Here is a 25,161-nt window from a genome sequence, read left to right as displayed (position 1 = left end):
CAGACTGCAACTACCTTTGTCGCTTCTTTGCCTGGGTGTTGATAGAGTGAGATTAACAATTTAACTAACTGAATCATGGTAATTGAAGAATAAATGGGCATGGGCAGTATGATGATCTCTAGTTCTTAAAACTTTCCCCACCCACTCACTGTTCCAACCCTGCCACTCCTTCGCTCCTTCCAACGTTCCTACTTTGTTTCCTGACCATGCAGTTTCTGGCCCTCTGTCTCCTTTCTCCTCCTCTCCATCTCTGTCCCTTCATAGGAAGGGTTCGGGAGGAGGGTTGGCAAGCACAATGGTGAGTGGTGAGGGTTTGGCAAAGATCAATGACTGGTGGTAGGGTCAGACTAGGACATGGTAAATAGGAGATTTGGGACAGTGGTGGCAAACAGGAGAGGTGGGCAGGTGGGGAAGCAGCAAAGTATCGATTTGCTTTTAAAAGATTGAGCATACACAGTAACTGCTAAAGTGAAAATGGAGGTTTTTAAAACTGTTAGAATGAAAGCACCATTAAAATGCACATTAAATGGGTGTATGTATCTGTACTGAAGGTGGTACAAGGTATATTGACTGTCCCATTTTAACTACGTGCAGCTATAATGAGTTGTATGTGTTTGGGGGCATGTTAGTATTGTCAGGGAGCAGCACATAATTCTTGATAACTAGAATTTGGAATTGCTTAGTTTGTAATGTTAACAGTTCGAGATGATTTCTTTTGCTACATCTAATTTATTTTCACTGTTCTCAAGTTTGCGACTTTGTACCTTGATATTCCTCTGTGGTAATGCCTAAAGTTGGGAAAGCAAGGAAAAGTCTACTTCCAGGTCCTTTCTGTTATAGGTCTGTGGCTAAACACCACAGCTGCCAACACATTAACTGTTTGTTAGAATGGAACACAAATAACAGTGCTCTTGTATTCTATTTCCTGTTGTTTGTAATGTATCAGATTTGGGAGTGTATAGATGGATAATAATTGTTTGATCAATTTGCTCTCCAAATATCTAAGTAATTGTCACATTGTAAATGTTGGACTATTTGTAAAAAGAAAATGTCAGGGAGGCACTACAATATTTCCCTTTCTTTGAATGCTGTAGGTAAGCGTTCAAGTGGTGCTGTGAAAGACCCATGTAGATGACCCTGAAAGCACTCTTATATTGCAGTGGTAATGACCTTGCCTGTAAGCCAGGCTTGATGTCAAGACCCAAATGCTCCAGAGGTGTGTTGTAATATCTCTAAAGATTTAGTAGAAAATATCTGTAAATGATCCTGACCCAGGAAATGGGGCCAAGTGGGGCTTAGGCTCAGGCTAACAGATGTTTGGGAATGCTGAAAAGGCAGTTTAAGTGTTTGTGTTTACTATTGTCAGATTCATATCAATGCTTCTGTTAAATCACAAAGGTTATATAGCATTGTACTTACTGATTCACAGGAGGCCTTCAACACTCTTAATAACCATGCAAAGGTTTCAAAAGGCAATGTTGCCATTTTGGGACTCTCACTTGGATTCACACTTGCACTCCTAATGGCAACGGAGATCCCAAATATTCATGTAAGTTGACTAGCTGTGCAACATATTTAATTGAAGAATATGACATTTCTTATATAAATATGGCTTGATAGAAGAATACAATACTATATCTGCCTCATTTATCTTGGTGAGGTGGTGGCATAGTGGTATCATCACTCGACTAGTAATCCAGAACAGCAGGTTGATGTTCTGGAAGCATGGATTCAAGATACGTCGTGGCAGAACGTGAAACTTGAAATCAATCAGAAAAATATCTGGAATAAAAGGCTTGTCTCATGGCAACCCTGTAACTTCTGCCAATTTTGCAAAAACACATTCGGTTCACTAATGTTCTTTTGGGAAAGAAGTCTGTCATCTTAATGTGACTCCAATGTAGTTGACTCTCAGCTACCCTCTGAACGATTAGAGATGAGTTTTTAAATTAATACTACTTTGAGATCTTAACTGGATTTTGATCTACCCATTGTATGTTGTCTGTAATAATTCAGTACCTACAGAGTAACTGTAAGATATATTTTTTGAAACATCTGATTACTAAAGGAAGCTTGTGAAAGAAAAATTACAGTAGCAAGTCAAAATGACAATTGATTACCCATAAATGCTCCATCACAGTATGTATTTACTTGTAGCTTCAAACTAACTTGAGAACCATGGAATACTGTTTTGTAGTGGAGGTGTATTCAGCAAGTCTTGCATTTGTGCAGGAAAAAGCTAAACTTGCGGTGGACGATCTCGGTAAATTTCCGAGCTGGTGTGTGTTTTGTTTTTGTGTCATGTGCAATTAGTGTTTTGGTCTTTGTAATGGATTATTTGCAAAACATTAGTATTCTGTTACCTAGCTTCGTATCCATCAATTTAATTTTACCACTGCCACCAAGTTTTTTTTCACTCAACTAATGCAGTAGATTGAGCTTTTAAGAACGATCTGTCTTTTTTTCCTTAGCCAAAGTGCTTAGTCTGCATTAGTGGAAGCCATTATAAAGGTCTTCTGGAAGGACAACCGATCATACTTCCTGATTTTCACAAGTAAGTTGTTGTAATTTTGTGGTATTTCATGCTATGTGTATCTGCTGTTTTTCACATGGGAACAAGTAAGTTTTCTTTTCATGGGTTGCTGTACATTTAATGTAAGGGTGGTGCAATTGCTGATTACAATTAAGTGAATGAAAGTGAATGGTTTTGTTAAAAAGGCTGTAAATATTTCCTCCACTATTGTGGAATTGATAATAAATCAAAAAATTGGGTTAGCTCATGAACTTGACAGAAAATATATTCTATTGACTTTCTTTTGTTATGGAAGACTTTTTAACGAGGCTTTTGACTAAGGGTTCTGAAAACCTTTCTTACTCATTTGAAAAGTCGTAAGATACCTGTTCTGTTATCTGTTGGATTTGATAGTCATGTGCCCTAAGCTAACTGCTGGTTTTGTTGGCCAAAATTCTCATGCCTTGACTTTTGGCTGTTAAGAGTTTCTATTTTGTTTGGAAATTAATTGGAGCTCACTTGGGGTTATACCCTACAGAGAGCATGCAAGAAGCTATTCAACGAGTCTTTCCTACCTACTTGAAAAATCTCTGAAATTGTAGTTAGCAGTTGAATACAATTCTGCTGATGGTCCAGTGCAAGAGCTAAAGCACAATTTCAGCTGTTCTCCTGATAAGCGTCTGAAAGAGTTATTTGCGATGCTTATTGAACCAAATACATTTTGAAATCCTAGGACAGCTGCCTTTGTTAAGAGGTGTGTGTGTGTGTGTGTTTATTTAGAAGTGTAGATATTTATACTTGTACATTTCAAATTGTGTTAATTAGCCTTGCATCTCTATAGAATAATGGATCTTTTTATTCTAAACCTATTATAGCTGAGTATTGTCATTGTCAGTCGCTTGCTAACCAGTATGATTATTCATCTACGAAATTCTGTGTCACTGGTCATGGGTTCTGTGGGACTTTGTGTGGCTGATGGGCCCAATCTGAGAACCACATTTCTGATTACAAATTTGGCAGGTGTTTCCAGGAGGTGGAGTTTGTCCTTGTCCTTGAGACCATTGGCATTCCTTTCTCCGGTTCTTTTTTTGTACTTCCTTCTGCTGATGGGTGTTCCTGAAGAATCATGCCCCTCCATACTGAAGTTTCCTCCAAGTTGGTTTCTTCTGAATGAGGGTCTCCGTCCCATGCATTGGCATCTGTGTTGCAGTTCTTGAGAGAAGCGTTCAGGGAATCTTTGAAATGCTTCCTTTGTCTTCATCTTATTCAAGGGCCTGCCTTAAGCTAGATGAAGAAGTTTTCATTTGATTTATTATTGTCACATGTACCGAGGTACAGTAAAAAGCTTTGTTTAGCGAGAACAAGGCATACAATGTTGCAGCTGCCAAGACACTGTTAAAAGAGCGAGATCAACATTAAATTTAAAATTTTGAGGAACTTTCAGGAGTTGAATAACAATGGGGAAGAAGCTGTTCTTGAATCTGTTTTTATTTAAGCTTTTGAATGTTCTGCCTGACGGAAGAGGTTGGGAGAGATTATAATCTGGGTGGGAGAGAGCTTTGATCATATTGGCTGCCTTCCCAAGACAGCGCAAAGTATAGATGGAGTCAATGAATGGAAGGTTGGCTTGTGTGCTGGACTTTGCTTTGGCAATTGGAACTTAGGCATCCTAAGCACGTGGCTGGCCCAGCTGTGTTGGTTTTGGATTATCATTGCACTGATGCTGGTGATATTAGCTGCTTGAATGGTGCTGGTAGTACACCTTTCCTTCCAACTGATGCATTGAATCCATCTCACATAGCATTAGGGGTATTACGGTTACATTTGTATGTTCAAGTTTCAGAGCCATACAGAGGCATTAGAATGATTGCTGCATCATACACAAGGATGTTGGTATCAGCATGGATGTATGGCCATTGATGACTCTCATCCTTGGGCATTTGTGGACAGTGCTCGTGGATTGGATACAATGTTGAATTTCTGCATTGATGACACCTTAGATGAGAGGTAGTTTCCCAGGTAAGGGAAATATTCAAATTCTGGGAGGATTTCTCCGTTGATCTTAATGGAGGCATGGACTGGAACTTAACCTTGGATGGGTTTGTAAAGGATTTGAGTCTTCAGGTTTAGGCTGAGTCTAATTCTTCAGTTTACTTCCATGAAGGCATTGAGCAAGGCTTGAAGATTCTCTTCCAAGAGAGCAGAGATCCCATTGCGATCCATGTACTGAACTTACACAAGGCAGATGTTGTTCTCTTCTTGGATTTCAACTTGGGGTTGCGGTTTTCCATGCATCATGTAGACAATGTCCACATTAAGAAAGCTTGTTCTTGAAGATATGAAGATGGATAAAAAGCTGGGGGTAATCACACAACCCTGCTTGATTCCTGACTTGCCCTCAATGCTTCTGACTATGGCTTTGGTAATGAGGGCACCCTTTTGGTGAAGACTACTCTACTGACAGCATCACGTAATGGACGAGATGGAGGATGTTTATGAATTTCACTGGACAGCTGGCCTTTGACAGGGTCTTCCATAGCACTTCCCAACTGACTGAGTCAAAAGCTTTGGTTAGATCGATGAAAGCCACATGGTTGGTGTGGCTCCAAGCCTTTCTCTTGGAATTGCTGAGCAATGAAAATCAAGTCCATAGTTGCATGATTTGGTCAAAAGCAGCATTGGCTTTCAGGAAGATCTCCTTCCTAGGAGAAGGTGCCTATTGAGAATTCAGGCAATGATCTTCCTGGCAAAAGAGAGTAGGGAGTTTCATTAGTAGTTCTGACAGTCCACTTTATTTGCTTTCTTGAAGATAGTTGAGATTGCAAACATCACTGAGATCAGCTGGGTTCCTCTTTGTCTTAGATTTTCAGGAACAGTTGGGAATAGCTCTTTTTCTCCAAGTTTGAAAATCTCTGCTGGAATCTCGTCTACTCCTGCTCCGTTTTCCATGTGTTTAATAGCTGCTTCAACTTCAGCCATACTGGATGAGAATGCAAGATCACTTTTGATGGGAACTTGGGAATTTCCTCAAACACAACCTCGATGACAATTGTATTGTGGTTTAGGTGTTCTTTGAAGTGTTTTCTCCATTGGAGGCTGATGATTCTCTGTCTGTCTGTCAAAAGGGTTCCAACCTTACTGTGCTCTAGTTTGAGGCCAAGGGTGCTGGATCAATGTTTCCTTGGAGGCACAGCAGAATCCCTGGGTGTTGTGCATGTCTGTAAGGAGTTGCAGTACCTTAGCTTTCACAGTCCACCATTGGTTCTTGATTCCCCTCTTTTTTTTTTGTTTGAACTCCACCTTTTCCTGTTTGATGAATTGTGATGTTGCTATTTCACCAGGCCTGGAAAGATTTCTTCCTCATGTCAGTGAGGTCTTGGATGATTATATCTTTCTCATCAAACCATGCTTGGTGCTTCCTGGTCTGTCTTCACAGCATGAGATGTTGGCTGTCTCCAGCTGTTTCCGGATTTCCTTCACTCTGTTAAAAAGAACTCTGGAGATTTTGGTGAAGGCATTGTTGGAGGATTGCTAATCTGCTTGGCTTTTGAAGCAACTTAATGTTGAGATTCTTTCTGAACTGTTCTTTCATCTTCAGTCAATTCTGCTGGCATTTAATGGACATTGAGGAATGGATGAGCTGGTGGTCTGCCCAAATATCATGTGTACTGATCATGGCTTTGGTAATGAGGGCACCCTTTTGGTCTCGGGAATGAACAATGACAGAGTTGACCACATATCAGTGCTTTGATCATGGATGCCTCCAAAAAGTCTTTAATTTGTCTATTTGGCTAAACAATGGGGACCAGCTGGTGTTTTGCACATTTAGTGAGCAGGAGAATCCTGTTACAATTGAAGCTGCAATTCCCAACTCCTTCCTTTCTGGTACAGGTGACCGCGACTACCTGAAATTAGACCGTTCCTATGAATCTTCTTGTAAGCCAAAATGGTATAAAGTGAAGAAGCAATTACCATTAATTTATATGGGAAAAATTTTTGAGCATCCCAGACCCCAAAAAAACCTACCAAATCATACCAAATAGCAAACAAAACTTAAGCTGATGCTAACATATAACACTGGAGGTAGGGGTGGTGGGATACTGGGCTGTAGGAGAGAGAAGAAGAGGGTCATTTTCATCTGAATCCATAAGGGCAGGCAAGTCACTAACATCTACCCTTTCTTCTATGTCTGCCTGCCTCTGTGTTGAAGGTTGAGATTCTTCGTCTGTGGTGGCTAATATGGAAGACTTGAAATATGACCGTATGCTTGACTGCTAGGCCTCACGCAGTTTTCTGTCATATAATTCTTTGTAGGCACTCCAAACATCGTGCAAATCTGCCCTAAATCTACGTGTCCTTTCAAAATTAAAGTCATATTTTTCTGTACTCGTAGCATGAATCTCATGCAAGTGCTTCACGTTCAGATCCTGGATGACTATTTTCGGTCCATTAGCTATTGCATTTTGTTTCAATTTGTATCCTTTCCTCTTGCAATTACATCAGCTCTTCATCTGCCAATTCTTGGTCATGGGATGCCCAAACCTCTTCAACATCATCTTTGTCAACTTCCACAAACCCAGCCTCCTTAGCCAAAGTCGTCATTGCCATATTTAATGTTGTTGGTTCGAAGCCTTTAAAATCGTTCACCGCTTCGGGATACAGTTTTCTCCAAAGCCCGTTTTTCATCGAAACTGTTAGCCTATCCAAGGTTGGCGATTCCCAATTTTACATTGTAGTTTTCCAGATCTCTTGCAAAGATGCTTCAAAGTTGCCCTGTCTGTCAATGGCACTTACACAAAATGCAATGCGTTTTATTGTATTGCAGCACAATTATCGACAAAAACAAGATTATTTTCTCGCCAGTATTTTTCAACAAAAGGACTAATTTATTCACTGTACTCAAAAAATTGATTGGGTATTTCAACTGCTTGGATGTGAATGAAACACAACAGGAAGAGTATTCTTATCAAGGCCTTTTAAGTGCCCATGGATTTTCTGAATGGTATACTAGTAGAGGCCTAATGACAGCATCGCCAGTGGCATTAGTAATAGGCATTAGGGTAAACCTGTCCTTCGATACCTTGCCCCTTAGCCTGCTTTTCTTCTGTCGAAATAAATGTCTTGCTCGGCAGTATTTTTTTTCCAATAAATTCCAGTTTTGTCACAATTAAACGCTTGCTTATATGAGTAATCACCTTCTGTAATTATTTCTTCAGTTCTTCTGGGAACTTCTTGGCAACTTCACTATCAGCTGAAGCACACTCTCTAGTAACCTTTAAGATATAAAGCAGCCCTCGCCTCAAACTGATCAAACCACCATGACTACCTTTAAATTCCAATTTCACAACATTTTCATCACCATCGTCCAGTGGTTTTCTGTTTTAGATTATTAAAAACAGTGACTGATTTCTCCTTAAGTATAAGATAACTTAACGGGACACCACGCTTTGTACACCCATTAATCCACTCAAACAATAAACTTTCCATTTTATCCATTACTGATGCCAACTAAAAAAGACCACTTTGCTACTAGCAGAACCAATAGTAACTTCTGCAGCTTTAGAGATTCTTTCGCTCTTTGTGTAAATAGTATGAATGGTGGACGCAAGCAAGTTCACCACACGCACAATGCCTTTATTTCGTTGACCCACGATCGAAATGCTTAATTACGTCCAATTTTACGCTAAGTATAACACCCTTACGAGCTCTCTTAGGCTTTTCTGATACCTTAGGATACATCTTGCTAATGGATGCACAAAATAAGTAGACATAAAGCACAGATGCTCACAGACGCAGTTTAAACCTATGGTGGCTTGATGCGGAGTGTAGTTCCCGGGGAAGGCACTTGGCAGTGCCACTCTTACTGCTCATGTGCTTTTTCGTAAAGCGAAAATTATCTTTTGGTTAGCGAAAGCAGGTACTAATGTGGGTCTTTCATAAAAGTGAAGTGGCATAGAGTGAACGTTCGAAAAGCAGGGGATACCTGTAGTTCTTTCCAGAGTTGGGCATCCTTTCCAACCCTGGTATTTGAGGTGCCAAGGATGACATTTTTATCTTCCTTGGGAATATTGGTAACTAAGGTGACCAAGGTGGAATAGAGTCTTTCTTTGGACTCCTCTGTGGCACTAAGGGTGGAGCATATTCAGTCATGACCTTTACCTGCTGGTTCTTGGTAAGTTGTAGACGGAAAGTCGTGAGCTGATAGTCGATGTCAACAAGGAGCTTAGAGTTGTTTGATGTGTTTGTCCTTGATAGTAAATTCAATTCAAATGTCTTCGGGTGATCCTCAGGTTTTCCTCTGCAGAAGAAGGAGTAACTGCCATGTTCTTCCCTCAGCTACCTTTTGCATGCTCTTCAAGTCTTTTACACAGAGTTGAAGTGTTAGAGTTATGGGTTGTCCTTACTGCATAACTGTTTTGTTTGTTACCCATTAGTCTTTATACATTCTAAGTTCTGAAATGGAGTTTGACTTTGGTTTTGCGCCTGTAGGTAGATGAGCCTGCTGGATGTAGTTTCCAGAACAAACCATTTTAGGGCGCTTTTCCTATCTCCTTCCTCACATAGGGTGAGTAGATCGTGAAGAGGGCAGCTCAATCATGTAGAGCAACCAAAATGTTTTTCAGTTATTATTCCAAGAGCAAAAGTGACTGAATCAAACCCCACCCCCTACATACTGGTACAAAACTAGGGACTTAATCTTTCACAATCCGTCTCTGTCACCTCTTGCCAATCACTGCAGAGCTCTGTATTCATGTTGAGGATTTTAATGCCTCTAGGTAGACGCGTTGTGCAGGACATCTTTCAATGTGGTAATGCTATTGCACATCAGACTGAAGCAGATCCAGTTCCAGCGGCAAGGAAACCTCAATAACGGGAGATCCCCCTACTGCTGCAGCCTTCATTTATCATTGTAGGTGTTCACATGAATATTGTATGCCTGAATTGTCATTTAGTGCTTTGGATTACACTTTGCCTGGTTCCTTCCCTCCATCTTGCTGTCATGGGTGTCCCTGCCAGGAGTTGAGAACTCCTGACGGCATTAGTCTCAGAATCACCAGAATACTCGGTCTCTCCACCTTAGCAAGGAGAAAATCAACAGAAAGAAGCTAAGCATAATTGGTTGTAAGAGTAATTAAACTTCTGTTGCAACTAGTGAAGTTGTGGATCTAGAAAGAGCTAATGCACTCCATTAATATCGGTCCACATTGACTTTATTTTTGCCTCCCACCTAGGGATGAAAACAAAATTAAGATCACAGAAGATGGTAGTGTGATATGGAGAAATATTCCTTTGCCATTCCCAGATGATCCAAAGCGCATGGTTCAGGTAAACGTTTCTGCTATGTAAAGCAATAGTAAAATGCATACAGTTCAGTAGGAAATCCAGAACGTTAATTCTAATTTCTCTCCAAATGATGCTGCCAGACCTGCTGAGCTTTTCCAGCAATTTCTGTTTTTGTCCCACATCACTAACACTGTTAACTGTCTGCGGTCCTGTCATTTTTATAAATCAGAGACTTTCTTATGGATTTCAGATCTAATATCGCTAAATTTAGTCGACCTGGAGAATGCATGGCCCTGTAATTAATTGATGGTTCCCTTGGTATGCTGTGATATCTCTTGCAAAAGCCTGGCAGAAAGGACAAGAAAGCAACAGACTCCTTTTTAAGGTTTTGTAATGGGTGAAAGTTCCGTCTTATCAATGACATTTCTGTCATTTATTGTAGCAGCATGTTAGCCAATGATTGGTGGTATGCTGGCCATCACCCGAGTGATCTCCACTGTAGTACTCCAATACTGTCAGATTGTCAAACATACATTTTTTTAAAAATGCATGTCAGATCAAGCATATTTCTCACAGCTAAAGAGACTGGGGTCATGAGATAAGAACTTTGCAATATTAATTGCCCTAACCTCAATCCACATGATATAGGAGTAGAGTTTCCAAGGATATGGAACAGGAAGGCTTAGATTTGGAACTTATGCCTACTTGCCAAGTTAATGCGATATGTTCCCACTGACAGTGCAAGCTGTCATTGATAGACCACACACTTCGTCCTTATCCCAGTGTAATTAATTTGTCATCTGATAAATTTTGTGACAGTATGTTTTACCTGCCACTTTGCAGCTACGCCATGTTACGAAATGATTTCAGTAGATAATTTAAAGGTGTTGGTGACAGAACTTTGGTGTTGGCTTTGTTTTGATCAATTAATCTCGCTTGTAAACAATGTAATAAAAACAGTGCTAAAGATACACTTTTTATTCATGATGCGGAGGTGGTGGTATTGAATTGGGTTGGACAAAATTAGAAGTCACAGGTTTATTTGAACCTGATGAAGGTGCAACGCTCCGAAAGCTTGTGATTTCAAATAAACCTTTTGGACTATAACCTGATGTTGTGTGACTTCTGATATTTTAATCATTCTTTGGAGCGTCATTAGCAAGCATAGCATTTATTATCCAGTGTTACTCAGAAGGTGGTGGTGAACCATCTTCTTGAACCTCCAAGATGTGTGAAGCAGGTTACATCCTGGGTGCTTTAGGAAATTCCAGAATTTTGACCTAGTAGCAGTGAACCTAATACGCTCATAGTGTGTAGATATTACTGGGACAGCCTATATTTGTTATCCATCCTAATTGTCCTTGAACTGAGTGACTTGCATTTCAAGGGCAGTTAGGAGTTAGTAACCCTGCTGTGGGTCTGGAGTTACATGTAGTCCAGACCAGTTAAGGACAGCAGATTTCCTTAAAGATTATAAATAAACCAGTTGTGTTTTCATAATAATCAATGATTTCATGGTCACCATTATGAGACTAACATTCAACTCTAGGTGCTATTTACTGATACTGTTGTGATGCAGTTTGAACCCATATCACTAGAGTATTAGTCTGGGTGTCTAAATTGCTAGTCCAGTGCCAGTATCTTTCCTTAAAGTAACAGCAAGAAAGTTCCAAACCAGGATAATGTGTGACTGAGGTTCATGTAGCTAATGGTCTTCCATGTATCCCCTACCCTTGTTACTCTGGTATTGGAACATGCTGTTGAAGGAACCTTGGTGCATCTTATAAGTGGTGAAGAGTAGAGGTCAGGAGGTACTTGGGTATTTAATCTGGTGGATGTGATGCCAGTCAAGTGGGTTGCTTTGCATTCCATGTTGTTGAGCATCTTGAGTGTTGTTGGAGTTGCACCTCTCTAGACAAATGGAGAGCATTCCATTGTGCTGTTGACTTTTATCTTGCTGGGCTGGGAAATGAGTTACTTTCCATGTGGTTTTCAGCCTCTGTTTTGCATTTCTGATCAGTTGGGATTCCCAAGATGTTAATGATTAATGAATTCAGAATAAGGAATAACTCCCATATTTGACATTAAGATGAACTTCCAATCAGCTTTGTGAGGAGTACTTGTGGTGCCGTAATACTATCCCTCCCTCTCTGATTCAAGAGGCCCAGGTATAAGTCACACCTGCTCCAGAGGTGATTAGAAAATATAATATAAAAAGACCGTCTTTGTCCACCTTTGTGACTCCATTCACATTAAAGCTCATCTGCTGAAATTGTCTGGTCTGGATGTAACATTGTGTTTGTGGCTGGCTTACCTTCTTCCAGACTACACAAACTTGAGGACATCCACAGCTCTGATGTTCATTTCTAATTCATGCAATTCTCTTGTCATATCATTGTGTCATGTGCATATACACTTACATTGGCTTCTGGTTCAGTAACATTGGTTTAAATTTCCCTTCCTGACTTTCAAGTCCTTCCATGCTCTTGCGCTATCCCATCTCTGATCTCCTACGGTTTCTGTATTCTTGAATATCCCAGACTTTAGTTGCTCCATAATTGACTGTCCTTTCAGCTTTCTTGGCTTGAAGCTCTGATATTACCTCCTAAAGCCTCTTTAATTGTATGCCTCTCTATTCTTCTTTAAGCCATATCTCATTACCTGCCTATTTAACGAGATTTTGGTCATCTGTCCAAAAATCTACTTTTAGGACTTGATGTCAAAACCTCTTTGCAATTCTCTTTTGGACTTTTGTTTTATTATTATGTTAAAGGTATGTATAAATACAAGCTATTATTTGATCTCATTTGATTTATTCACTGTCACGTGTTCTTAAGTACAGTGAAAAGCTTTGTTTACAAGGAGTACTTACAGATTATAGGGTGAAAAAAACTTAGAGGCATACAGGTTATGTCACACAGAACGTGCACTAGGCAAGATCAGCATTATTGGAAGTTAGTCCATTCATCTGTCTAATAACAGCCATAAAGAGGTTGTTCCTGAACCTAGTGGTATGTGCGTCCGAGTACCTGTATCTTCTTGATGGAAGAGGTTGTAGGAGAGCATTGTTTGTGTGCAATGGGTCTTTGAGGATTTTGGCAGCCCTTCTGCAGCAATCGGTCGTGTAAATGGAGTCCGTGGGTGGGAAGTTGGTTTCCGTAATGGTCTGGGATGTGCACACAACCTTCTGTAGTTTCTTACATTCCTGGGCAAAGCATTTGCCATACCAGGCTGTTACACACCTGGACAGTATGCTTTCAATGGTGCATCTGTAAATGTTGAAGATCCTTGTGAACTTTGCAAATTTCCTGAGGAAGAACAGGCTTTGTTGTGCATTTTTGACTATTCCATCTGCATGGGAATCCAGAACAGGTTGTCATTTATCATCGATCCTTGGAACTTGATGCTCTCCACCCTCTCAACCTCAGCTTCGTTGATATAGGCGAAGGCATGTTTGCCTCCTTTCTTTCAATGATCAGTTCTTTGGTTTTGCTGACATTTGAGAGAGGTTGTCCTCATTGCACACCTTTTGTTAAGATGATAAAGGTCTAAGGTCAGATTCAAAGTGTGTCGTTCCACGTCTTGCTGAAGCCTTGCTGATTCTGGTCCCTTTCTAGAGGTGTAGATTCAAGTCCCACTCTCAACATACATCCTTCATTAGCTAAAGGGGAAAGCTGAATGACAATTGGAGGGAGTCCTTAGAAAAGTCACTAGGTTTATTCTAGGTGTAGTAGGATTGTCTGATGGGGAGTGGTTCAGTAAGTTGGACATATACTTAGTGGAGTTTAGAAGTATGAAAGGTGACCTTATTTAAACATGCAAGATTCTTAGGAGGTGTAATAGAGTAGGTGGGTAGAGATTGTTTACTTCTGGGAGAGTCTAGGACCAGAGGGAATAATCTGAGTAGAGGGTCACCTTTTTAGAATAGAGATGAGACATTTCTTCTGTCAGGGAGCAATGAATCTTTACTACAGAGAGTTGTTGCTGCTAGGTCATTAAAATATCTATCTCAGCCTTGAATAATCTTATATCAATAAGGGAATCGAGGGTTGTGGGGAAAAGCTAGGAAAGTGAGTTGAGGATTCACCAACTAGTCCAATGGCAGATTGGCTAACTTCTGCTCCTACATCTTGCCAGTGAATATTGAGATTTTTGAAATTCATTGCCAGATTACAGTTGTTTATTCATTCAGAGGATATCAGTATCACTGGCATTTGTTGTTTATGACTAATTATCCTTTGAAAGAATGTGTTGCCTTATATGTTGAATATACAGACGTAGATTTTGTCTAATAAGAATCTTTAATATGTTTATGGAAATTTGTCAAGTTATAAACGCAGGAAAGAAGCGTATGCTATATTAGAATTTATACAATGAACAGTGTATTTTAAAAATAAGGTTAAGATATGCAGGTGAATGACACCAATTAGATGATTTTTTTTTTGACATTTGATATGATGGACATGAAAGTCAGTTATATCATGTCCAAACAATTTGTCAAAAATATAAAGAAACAATAAGTTTTGTCACCGTAGTGTTGTCCCTATCTCTAGACCAGATGTTTGAGGATCTAAAATTTTGAATTTAGGTTGATGTCAGAAGCAACAATTATATGTAGATTTTATTGACCACAAAATTGCTTTAGAATTTTCTTTGACACTGTGAACTTGAACTGATGCTTTGCTGAGATGGTTGAGATAAGAGAAAACAATGGAGTTTTCATAATATGAATCATAAGACCAAATCATCTGATCTGGTATTTGAACTAATCTTGATCTAGCAAGTATGGGATGATTTTGTGTGTTAAACAATCTGTTTCTCAGGAAATATCATTGGATTAGCCTGCTGTAAATCATGTCACCTTATTACAGTTGATCTGGACTTTCCTTGCAATTAAGAACCCTTTTGCAGGAAATATCATTGGATTAACCTGTTGTAAATCTTGTCACCTTATTACATTTGATTGGTCTTTTCTTGAAATTAAGGCTGTGCTGCCTCTTATAAGCCATATAAATAATTTTCGAATGTACTTGTGCAGTTTCACCATGGAGCACAGAAGCTTTAACCTCTGTGTTGCTGGACAGAATTGCATCAAGTTGCCTTAATTTAATAAACTGATAACCTTGCTTTATACAGACCGCATTCCAATGATTGTTTTGACCACTTTCGAAACAAAAGGCCCCTTAAGAGGGGTCTAGATCTTCAATCCAAATTCATATCCCAGCTCAGGATCCCTTTTGAGGTGTGTCATGGCCCATCCAGACATGTTAATTTTTTTTTTCTTTAAATCTAAAAATATCATTGTTGGAGTGTAGATTTAAGAACTGTCCATTTGTAATGTTTCACTTGGGAATAAATAATTTAAAACTGATTAAAGATAGACTTCTGGTCTTCTTCATCAACTTCTAGCAGGCATTTAACAAAGTAAAACATTTCTTCCAGAAACCTCATCTGCATAGGTTGATTGTTTCAAATTTGTAAATTGGCTACCTGTCTATTATGAACTAAAATCAAATCATAATTTTGATTTGTAGAGCTCAGTTGCATACATATTTGAAGAATCAAAATTTAAAGTGAATTTTATCTACTGGAACACAAGTTTTAATGGCATTTGTTGCACAAATTAATGTTTAAAGATCCATGCTTAAACAAATTTGAAAATATTTTTAAGGGAAACAAATGTAGAGAAATTTCTGAGATAAGGTAGCTTCCAAGGTATTACCTGGCAGTCGTCCTACTTCTCAGTTACGTGAAAGAATTGTGTATTTTTTTTTTACACCTCTAAGATCTTATTCCAGCAATTCATTCTCATGAATATACTGTTAACTCTTCACTCATAAACAGGTTGATAAAATCAAATGCCCCATGATGCTTATTTTTGGAGAAGATGATCAGAACTGGCCTGCACCTGAATCGGCTGTGGAGGTAGATGGGTATTCTTCTTTTTTTCACAGTTAATTAATTGGTTTGTGTTGTGATTTTAATGGTGAATACAGAGTATTACAAATGTACGTTTTCCAATTCAGATCCAGAAGGTGCTGAAAGCTGCAGGAAAGGAACACTTACTCACAACACTGGCATACCCTCAGACTGGACATCTGATTGAGCCTCCATATAGCCCCCACTTCAGAAAATCTAAGTTTAAGGTGCCTTCTTCAGACAAAGCGGGTAAGCCTGCACCAAAAATAGAAGTAACACACTGGCCACTGATGCACCACTTTATATTCCAAACAGTTCAATAACTCAAATAATTTTAGATGGTGTTGTCCCCATTTGTTAGACCCTAAGATAATATTCTGCACATTATGAAATGGTACTGTTATGATACAGGAGGCCATTTGATTCTCAAGTCCATGCTAATTCTCTGTTTAAGCAATTCATTTCATTTAGTTTCGTTATCCTATCTTATCTGTGAAGCCCTAAAACTTTATTTCCCTCGAATCCATCCAGTTTTGTTTTGGCAAATTAATTGAGCTTTCTATTCCCTTCTGCAATTAAATATAAATTTACATTGTATGCACAATTAGCATTATTACAATTCAACCAAGGGGGAAATCAAGTCCATGAGCTGTACTGAAAGTATACATTTTTTAATTTAATCAGCAAAATGATCAATTTGTTTCTTTTTATTAATGTAATCCAGAACAAACAAGACTCTATCAACTCTGTCTAGTTCAATAAACTCTGTCCAGCAATAACAGGCCTTAAAACTACCCCTTGTCTGCCTTCAAAGTTTTTGCTTGCATTTTTTCCAAATGTCAGTTGACTTTGGAAACACTTTGTGAACCACAACACACATCTAACTGTGAACTTTTAGCAATTACTATTGAACACAACTCCCAGAAATCACATGTAACCAATCCTTATTCCCAGAATTTTCAAACATTTTCATATTCCAGTTCCTTATATTCCAGGGTGTGGAGAAAGTGAGGACTGCAGTTGCTGGAGATCAGAGCTGAAAATGTGTTGCTGGAAAAGCGCAGCAGGTCAGGCTGCATCCAAGGAGCAGGAGAATCGACGTTTCGGGTATGAGCCCTTCAGGAATTTGGGCTTGTGCCAGAAACGTCGATTCTCCTGCTCCTTGGATGATGCCTGACCTCCTGCGCTTTTCCAGCAACACATTTTCAGCAATGATCTGTGCCCTCCCAATTGAAGAGTCTTTGATGAACTTAGAACAATTTTCTGAAGGTCTCTAATGTGTGCAAAAGTTACTTCCTCTGAATTTACTTTATCTTAAAATATAATTGCGTGCATACATCCAAACTACCACATGTTTTGGGCTTGCTTGCTGTAGAAGCAAATTGGAAGTGCAGGACTGTTAATTAACTAAAGACTTCGGAGAGGATCCATTTGTCCTGCTTGCTATAGAAGCCATTATTATTCAGTGCCTCAAAGCAAAACAGCTTTCTGAAACAAATCTGGAAATATATCTCAGTCTCTGTACTGAAAGATAATATGGAAATTCTAAAAACATTTACTTTCTGTTTTGCAATAATCCCATCTAGGATCCAAATTGCAGGTCTTTCTACAATAAGGATCTAAGAAAAATAACATAAGTGGTAGTTGTGAGAATTTATTTAGTTATTCACCTCCCAATCATACTACAGATCTAACCTCCCAAAATCTACTAACTAATATTCCTCATTTTACACTTCTAGTGACTGTTTTGTGGGGAGGAGAAGCTAAACCTCACTCGGATGCTCAAGAGGATTCCTGGAAAAAGATCCTTGTATTTCTAGAAGAGCACCTTGTGTCTCACCACCCAGTTGCTGTCACTCAATCCAAACTGTGAGGAGGAGAGAATATCCTTTTTTTTTCTTTTTTTTTGTATATCAGTATCAAGAGACTTTATCAATCATGTCTTCTCTTGATCAGAAGAAATAATCCTAAAACTACTTGTCTATTGGGTGATTGTTCTTCTGCTTTATATTATGTTTCCTGAGTGAAATCTGTCATTTTGTCTTTGAGAATCCTAGATTCCATACAGCACAGAAGAAGGCTGCACTTCAACCCATTGTGACTGTGTAGATTCTTTGAAAGAATTATTTAAGTAATCCCACTAATCTTCTTTTTGCCCAGATGCAGCATTTCTGTTTGAAAGCAATTGTGAAATTCAATTTCGCAGTGTTTTAGAAAGACAAGATATCAAATCACTACAAACAATCATGTTTTAAAAAAAAATGTTATCACTGTTATAAAGTCACACAACACAGAAACAAACTAATCCCACCTGCCTGCATTTGGCCCCTATCTCTCCAAACATTTCCTATTCATGTACTTATCCAGATCACTTTTAAATGTTATAACTGTACCTGCATCCACCACTTCCTTTCCATGTTCAGTCCACACATTGTCTGTGTTATAAAAAAATAAAATTGCCCCTCATGTCTTTTTTAAATCTTTCTCCTTTTGCCTTAAAAATATGTCCTCTAGTCTTGAAATCCCCCATTTTAAAAACACCTACAGCTGGTCTATACGAATGATTTAACAAAGGACACCCCTCAACCTCGTATGCTTCACTGAAAACGGCACAGCCTATTCAGCCTCTCCTTTATAACTTAAGCCCTCCAGTCCTGACAACATCCTGGTAAACCTCCTCTGAACTCTCTCCAGCTTAATAATATCCTTCCTGGAACAGGGAAACCAGAACAGGGGACACTACTCCTGAAGAATCCTCTACAACCTCTAAGTATATAAATTGGAATGTTACGTTAAGCGCTGAGCAATGAAGGCAAGTGTGCCAAATGCTGTCTTAACCACCCTATTGCTATGTGATACAACCTTCAAAGAATTATGGACCTGAATCTCTATAACACATTCCAAGGCCCTATCTTCAATTGTATAAGTCTTGTCTTTGTTTGTTTTACCAAAATATAATGCCTCACATTTATCCAAATTAAATTCCATCTGCCACTCTTCAGCCCATTGATCAAGATCTCTTTGTAATCTTAGATAACCTTCTTCACTGTCCACTATACCACCAATCTTGGTGTTATCTGCTGACTTACTAACCATGCCTCCTGTATTCTCATCCAAATCATTTTGATCTTTTTGGCAGTTAGCTTAAATCTCTATCTTTTGGTTGCTAACCCATCTACCTTTGGAAATGGTTTCTTTTATTTACATGATCAAGATTTTCATGATTTTAGCCACCTGTTTCACATGTCCTCTTAACTTTCTCAGCTAGAAGGAGAACAATCCTGTTTGCTCTGCTTTTTCCTTATAACTGAAGCCTTTCAACCCTATTGGTATTCTGCAAGTTCTCTTAGGCCTTGACATTCTCCTTAATGAGTGGTGCCCAAAAATAGTCATAATAGCAGAGCCCTTCCCAATGTATTAAAACAGTTCAGCATAATTGGCGTGCTTTTGCTGACTGTGCCTATTCAGACAAAGGTCCTATATAAAAGATTTGCTTCTCAACTTACCCTGGCACCTTTATCTTAATCAGAAGTTTATCTTAAACTATGTACTTAGAGATCAAGACAATAAGGAAACTCTAATTTTATGTTAGGGGTTCAAATGCTGGTGTTTTAACTAGAATGATATATGTCATCAGTTCTGCATCCATAGTGAAGTATATTTTTGTGATGCATTAAACAGGCATCAATGATGTACAACTTATTAATGACAGGAAACAAATTAGAGAAGTCCCCACAAATTCAAATAGTATAAGCATCAACTTTTCACAAATATACCTTTTTCCCTCTTTCTCATGAAGATAACTGTTGTTGTGGAAGAATCATTCAATATTCTGTAAAAAAAAAAAAAAAAATTACCAGGAGATGCAGGAAATCCTTCACAAAATTACACTTTAATCTTGCAAAATCAAAGCTGTGACAGCCAGACAATGTCTTCCCTATCTGCCCACAAGACCTTTGTTTCTCTGCAGTTTATCTGATAGCATTAGCAAACCCAATCATACTGGCTTCCTTTGTCTTCCTAACCTAATCATCTTCTGCCTCACTGGTTCACTACATTACACTATCACCATCACAGTACAACACCATTGCCTTTAGTATTAGCTCATCTATCAGTGATTTAACTAACCTGTCACCGTTCACTACCATTATCTGTTGCTGGAGCCCTGTAATGTGATCCTGTGCATGCATTACAACACTAAGTTAGCTACATAATTGCCAAATTAACTTCTATACTGTCTGGTTCATAAGAACATGAATAGGGCATTCAGCCCTGTGAGGTTATTCTGCTATTCAAATAGAGAATAGTTAATCATCTAACTCAATGCCACTTTCCACAAACTATCTTCATATTCCCTGATGTCATCAGCAGTCTAGCAATTCATGCTTTGAACATGCTTAGTGATTGAGTTCCACATCGCTCTGAAGTAGAAAACTCCAGGTGTTCACCACCATCTGAGTGAAGTAATTCTTCCTCATCTCAGTCTTAAATGGCTTACCATTTATTTTGAGATGACATCCTATAGATCTAGACTGGCCAGCCAGGGGTTACGCCCGATCTACATCCAGCTAGTCAGGCTCTCTAAAGATATTGTAAGTTTCAAATAGGCCATCTCTCGGTCTTCAAACTGTAGAGAATACAGGCCCAGTTTTCTCAGTCTGTCCTCAAGGCAGGCCCACCATCCCAGGGATTAGTCTCCGGGATTAGCGGTGAGCATCTATTTACTAGAGCTCTGCATAGTGTGCCTGGTGTGGTCTCCCCAATGTTCTACAGAACTGGAGCAAGACATCTTTATTTTTGTACTCAAATCCATGCCATTTGCCTTCCTTATCTTGGTGCATCAGCGTGCTAGTATTTAGCAACTCGTGATCAAGGACACCCGTTTGAGCGCCAGACTTCCAATGCCCTCAGCATTTAGGAAATGTTATGTCTTTCTGCTTTTTTTTTCTGACTAGGTTTGGCTTGTAACTGTAGGAGATTTTAGGTATCTTCCTCTGTGAACACACCCTAAGTAACCATAGCTTCTCCTCTGTTTCTCTGTTCTCCATTGTAAATTCTGCCTCCAACTGTAATGGACTTACATTTGGCCTGCAGATTTACTCCTTTCCATGTAACTAAAGGGACTTTTATAGCTTCCTTTGTTTCTTGCTGGGTTTTTTTCCTTAAATACTACTGATGGCCAGTCTATTGTCAAATCTTTGTTTTTTTAACTCTGCCATTGCCGACTTACCCCTATTCCATCAAGTTCTCTCATTCAGATTTAAGACCCTAGTTTCAAAATAAACCATATCACATTCAAACTTGAGATGAAATTCATATTATAGTTAGTGCCTTCTCAAGTTCTGATTACTTATTACTCAGGCTAAATTAGCCTGATTCCGTAGTTGATTATTGAACATACTGTTCCAGAAATCCGTCTCAAACATACTCCAGGAATTTATCCCCCACCACATTGCAGAATATTTATTCAGTCCATAAATAAGTTGAAGCCTCCCATTATGTATTATCTACATTTACATACATCCCTAATTTCTTAATTCATACTATGCCCAAACACGATTATTGTTTGGTGACCTATAAAACAATTCCCACCAATTTTTTTGCTGTCCTTTGCAGTCACTCAATTTCACCCAAACAGATTCTACATCTTGATCCTTTAGAGTCAAAAAAAATACACAGCAGGGAAACGGACCCTTTTGGTCCAATTCATTCATGCCAACCAGATATCCTAAATAAATCTTGTCCTATTTTCCAGCATTTAGCCCAAACCCAACCTATTCGTAAACCCATCCAGATTCCTTTTAAATGTTGTAATTGTACTAGCCTCTACCACTTCTGGCAACTCATTCCATTCCATACACACACCACCCTCTGTGTAAAAGAAGTTGCCATTAGGTCTCTTTAAATCTTTTCCCTCTCACCTTAAACCTGTGCCTTCTGGTTTTGGACTCCTCCACCCCAGGCTAAAGACCTTATCTATTTATCATATCCATGCTTCTCATGATTTTATAATCTCTAAGGTCAACCTCTGCTCCAGGAAAAATAGCTCTGGCCTACTTAGTGTCTCCCCGTAAGCTCAAACCTTTCAACCCTGGCAACATCCTTCTAAATCTTTTCTGAACCTTTTCAAGTTTCACAACATCCTTCTGATAGGAGGGAGACCCAGAATTGCAGGCAGTATTCTAACAGTGGCCTAACCAATTGTCTGTACAGCTGCAACATGACCTCCCAATTCCTATACTCAATGCGCTAACCAGTAAAGGCAAGCTATGATCCAAGATCTCTCTTTAATGTCCCGATTTCATCACATAATGAAAGCACTATACTACTTTCTTTTCCTTTTTGCCTGTAATTCTTAAGTATCGTGACCCATGACTACTCAGTTCCCAAATTTAGTTCAGTTATTTAAATCTGTTGCTGAATAAATTGATTGCATAAATTGCGTTTCTAAATATTTTGATGGCAGTAAGTTAACCATGATCCTGTTTGAAAGTAATTATGAAATCAACCTGTGCTGCTTCAGTTGTGAATAGCTTTCAGATAAAAAATCAATATTTTGTGTGCTGTTTTTTCTGGAAGATAAATATAATTTCATAATTTATTTTCTCGCAAGTCACCCATTAGTATGAATGTGATATGATTACACATGGGGAATGTTGGATTGTGCAATTATAAATGCCAGAAATAGATATTTTAATTGTATTATGATTTGAATGAAGATGCTTTTCATTCTGTATTAACATCAAAATAAAATTTTGAATTTCAGTGCAGTAAAATGATTACTACAACATGGAACAATTTGATTATTTATTTTGATGATTTGCAGTTTTGTCAATTTTTGTGATTACATAGAATTATTTACAGCTATCAACAATAGACTTTTTAAATAGACGTCTTCCTACTTTAAATCTTTTATTGCATTTACAACTACAGGCTGTTGAAGATGCATTGCATTGATATCTATGATAAATGCAACATGGAGTGGAAATTATTCCGGCAGAATTTTTGGATTGTGTTTAGTATTTTTGTTGAATGAGTTCCATCAGGCTAGATCATAAGCTACATCAACTTTGCTCATGCAATCTTCTGCTCTTCAAGTCATAGAGTCATCCAGCATGGAAATAGACCCTTCAGTCCATCTTGTCCATGTCAATTAAGTTTCACAAACTATATAGTCCCATTTGCCTGCATTTGACCTATATTCTTTTAAACCTTTGCTATTCATGTAGTTGTCCAAATGTTTTTTTAAATATTGTATATGTACCTGCATCAATCACTTCCTCTGGCAGTTCATTCAGTGTATGCACCACCTTCTGTGTGAACACATTGCCCCTCAGATCCCTTTTAAATCTTCCCCCTCCAACCATGCGCTCTAGTTTTGAACTCCCCTGTGGGGAAAAAAAACCTTTGCTATTTACCTTATCTATGCCTCTCATGACTTTATAAACCTCTCTAAAGATACCCTCAACCTCTCTTCTCCAAGGGAGAAAAAGGTTCCAGCCTCTCCTTGTAACTCAAACCCACCAGTCCTGGTAACATCCTTGTAAATCTTTTCTGCACCTTTCCAATTAATAATATCCTTCATATAGCAGGGTGCCCAAAATTGTACCAGTATTCCAAAAATGGCCTCACCAGTGTCCTGTGCAGCTGCAATGTGATGCTGCAATATTTAACCTATCTGAAAACCCAACAGATCATAACAACTTAATGATGCTGTTCCCAATACTTGCAACAATCTTCATAAACACCCCTTGGCACAAAAGGTAAAAATCAAACACAGGGTCTTACAGGAGAGAGAGAGAGAGAGATGGCAGCATGGAACACCCTCTTCCATGTACAGGTAGCTATTTCTTGGATCATCAGCCCCAAGCTGCTTGACTGCTTTCAATGAATAGCCAGACTGCCAAAAACCAAATCAAACCAGAGAAGAGCTGAGCTGGGAGAACTGGCTGCTCCCCTTTCATTGTACAAGTGTTTTTTTTTAAACTTAAAAGTGTAATAAAAATCACGTCCAAGCTTCACGTAATGTCTTGACCAAGACACTCTGTCCAGAGGCTTTAAACTTAAGATCTTCTAGGAATAATATAAAGCTGACAAAAGGGTTGCAATGGGACTGGATTGCAGTTGATGGTGAAGCACATGGTGATAGGTGCCAGGAACCAGAGGCCTGTAATAATCACGGCTGTTGTCACTCTGTTCCTGATACAAACCAGTTCATGTGTATCTGTTATCCAATGTATGAAGGTAAGACGTGATAAAAGAATTGTTTCGAACCATGAAATTTTAAGTCACTTGACTACATTATGTAAAACATTCACGGCTGCTAATGGGGTTCCCACTGTAGTGGATATCTACTTTGAACTACAGAATGGAATGAAAGCTAGTTTGAATGCGATAAAAGATGCTCTTCAATATACACAGAACTTGGTTAAACATTCAGACATACTGCATCAGGCCAACTACATTGCAAAACTTTACCTCGACTTAAAACAAGGAAAGATGAGCCTTGATGCATTTGGAGAATTGCTGGAAACATTTTTGCAGATTAATTCAATGCATTATATTATTTTCAGACTGAAAGGAATTATACTTGGTGAAGGAATGATAGACGTAATAGGAGAGGACATTTTTAATCTCTTCAAGAAAAGCTATGTCTCTAAGTTTAAGAATGCATGTACAAAAACATATGCCACTGTGGTCGAAAAAATGAAAGCAAACCTAGTTTATCTTGATGAAGCCATTGGTGAGGCATTGCTAATGTTCAAACAATGGAAGATTTAAAAAGGAGATCCATATTCATTTAATAGTCTTGGTTCATTTGTTGACGAATTCAAGACTCGGCAAAATAGCTATCATGCTTATTGGAAGAATACAAGTTGTCCTTCTCTAACAGTTCCAGATTTAATTGAAAACTTAGTTTTGAGAAACTTAGTTTTGAAAGTATGAGTGTTCAACTTAGTTGCTCAGACCACAAAGTCCCATCCCCTGGTTCTGTGCAGTGTGTCAGGAGAGAAGGTCAACTTGTGTGGAGTACCATTCCAAAGTGCAATTACCAATGGGCTGCATGGGGAAGCTGGAGTGCCTGTTCTGTTACCTGCGGGCATGGTAAAAAGTATCGTACGCGTGAGTGTATGGGCCACGAGACAAGCCGTTGTGGTTCAGCATCCAGGCAGGAAATGATCTGCAATAGGAAGAAATGTTGTCTGTCAAAGGATGGAAATTATGAATGTTCAATTGGACAATGTATTCATCAGTCACAATTGTGTGATGGATATAAGAACTGTGGGAATGGGGAGAATGAGTCCAGTTTGATGTGTCCTAAAATAATCCAATCTGGTGACATCATAGCTCTCAAAAGCTCCTGTACAGAAAACCACTGGCTGAGCTGCCACTGCCAGGTTTGTCCCATTTGGTACAAATGTAAGGTCAGCCCTTGTCCAGGATAT

General features: G+C 38.8%; 1 protein-coding gene across 2 annotated transcripts in view; it reads left to right on the top strand.

The window, feature by feature from the left end:
- The window catches only part of LOC140466953 (peroxisomal succinyl-coenzyme A thioesterase-like), a 54,136-nt gene extending 31,656 nt beyond the window's left edge, over positions 1 to 22,480 (top strand). The window contains exons 7-12 of one of the 2 annotated variants that reach the window (XM_072562822.1): positions 1,430 to 1,549; positions 2,472 to 2,554; positions 9,745 to 9,838; positions 15,641 to 15,721; positions 15,823 to 15,964; positions 17,455 to 22,480. In XM_072562822.1, coding sequence (XP_072418923.1) covers positions 1,430 to 1,549; positions 2,472 to 2,554; positions 9,745 to 9,838; positions 15,641 to 15,721; positions 15,823 to 15,964; positions 17,455 to 17,588 — 654 coding nt within the window. In that variant the 3' untranslated portion in view covers positions 17,589 to 22,480. The remainder of the gene's footprint in view (positions 1 to 1,429; positions 1,550 to 2,471; positions 2,555 to 9,744; positions 9,839 to 15,640; positions 15,722 to 15,822; positions 15,965 to 17,454) is intronic. The other variant, XM_072562823.1, reaches the window with a different exon arrangement.
- The last annotated feature ends 2,681 nt before the right edge of the window (positions 22,481 to 25,161 follow it).

Source organism: Chiloscyllium punctatum, chromosome 44 (genome assembly GCF_047496795.1).
Source record: "Chiloscyllium punctatum isolate Juve2018m chromosome 44, sChiPun1.3, whole genome shotgun sequence".
In the NCBI taxonomy this organism is placed as follows: domain Eukaryota; kingdom Metazoa; phylum Chordata; class Chondrichthyes; order Orectolobiformes; family Hemiscylliidae; genus Chiloscyllium; species Chiloscyllium punctatum.
Note: the sequence above shows the minus strand (reverse complement) of the source record. Positions and strands in the feature narration are given on the sequence as shown.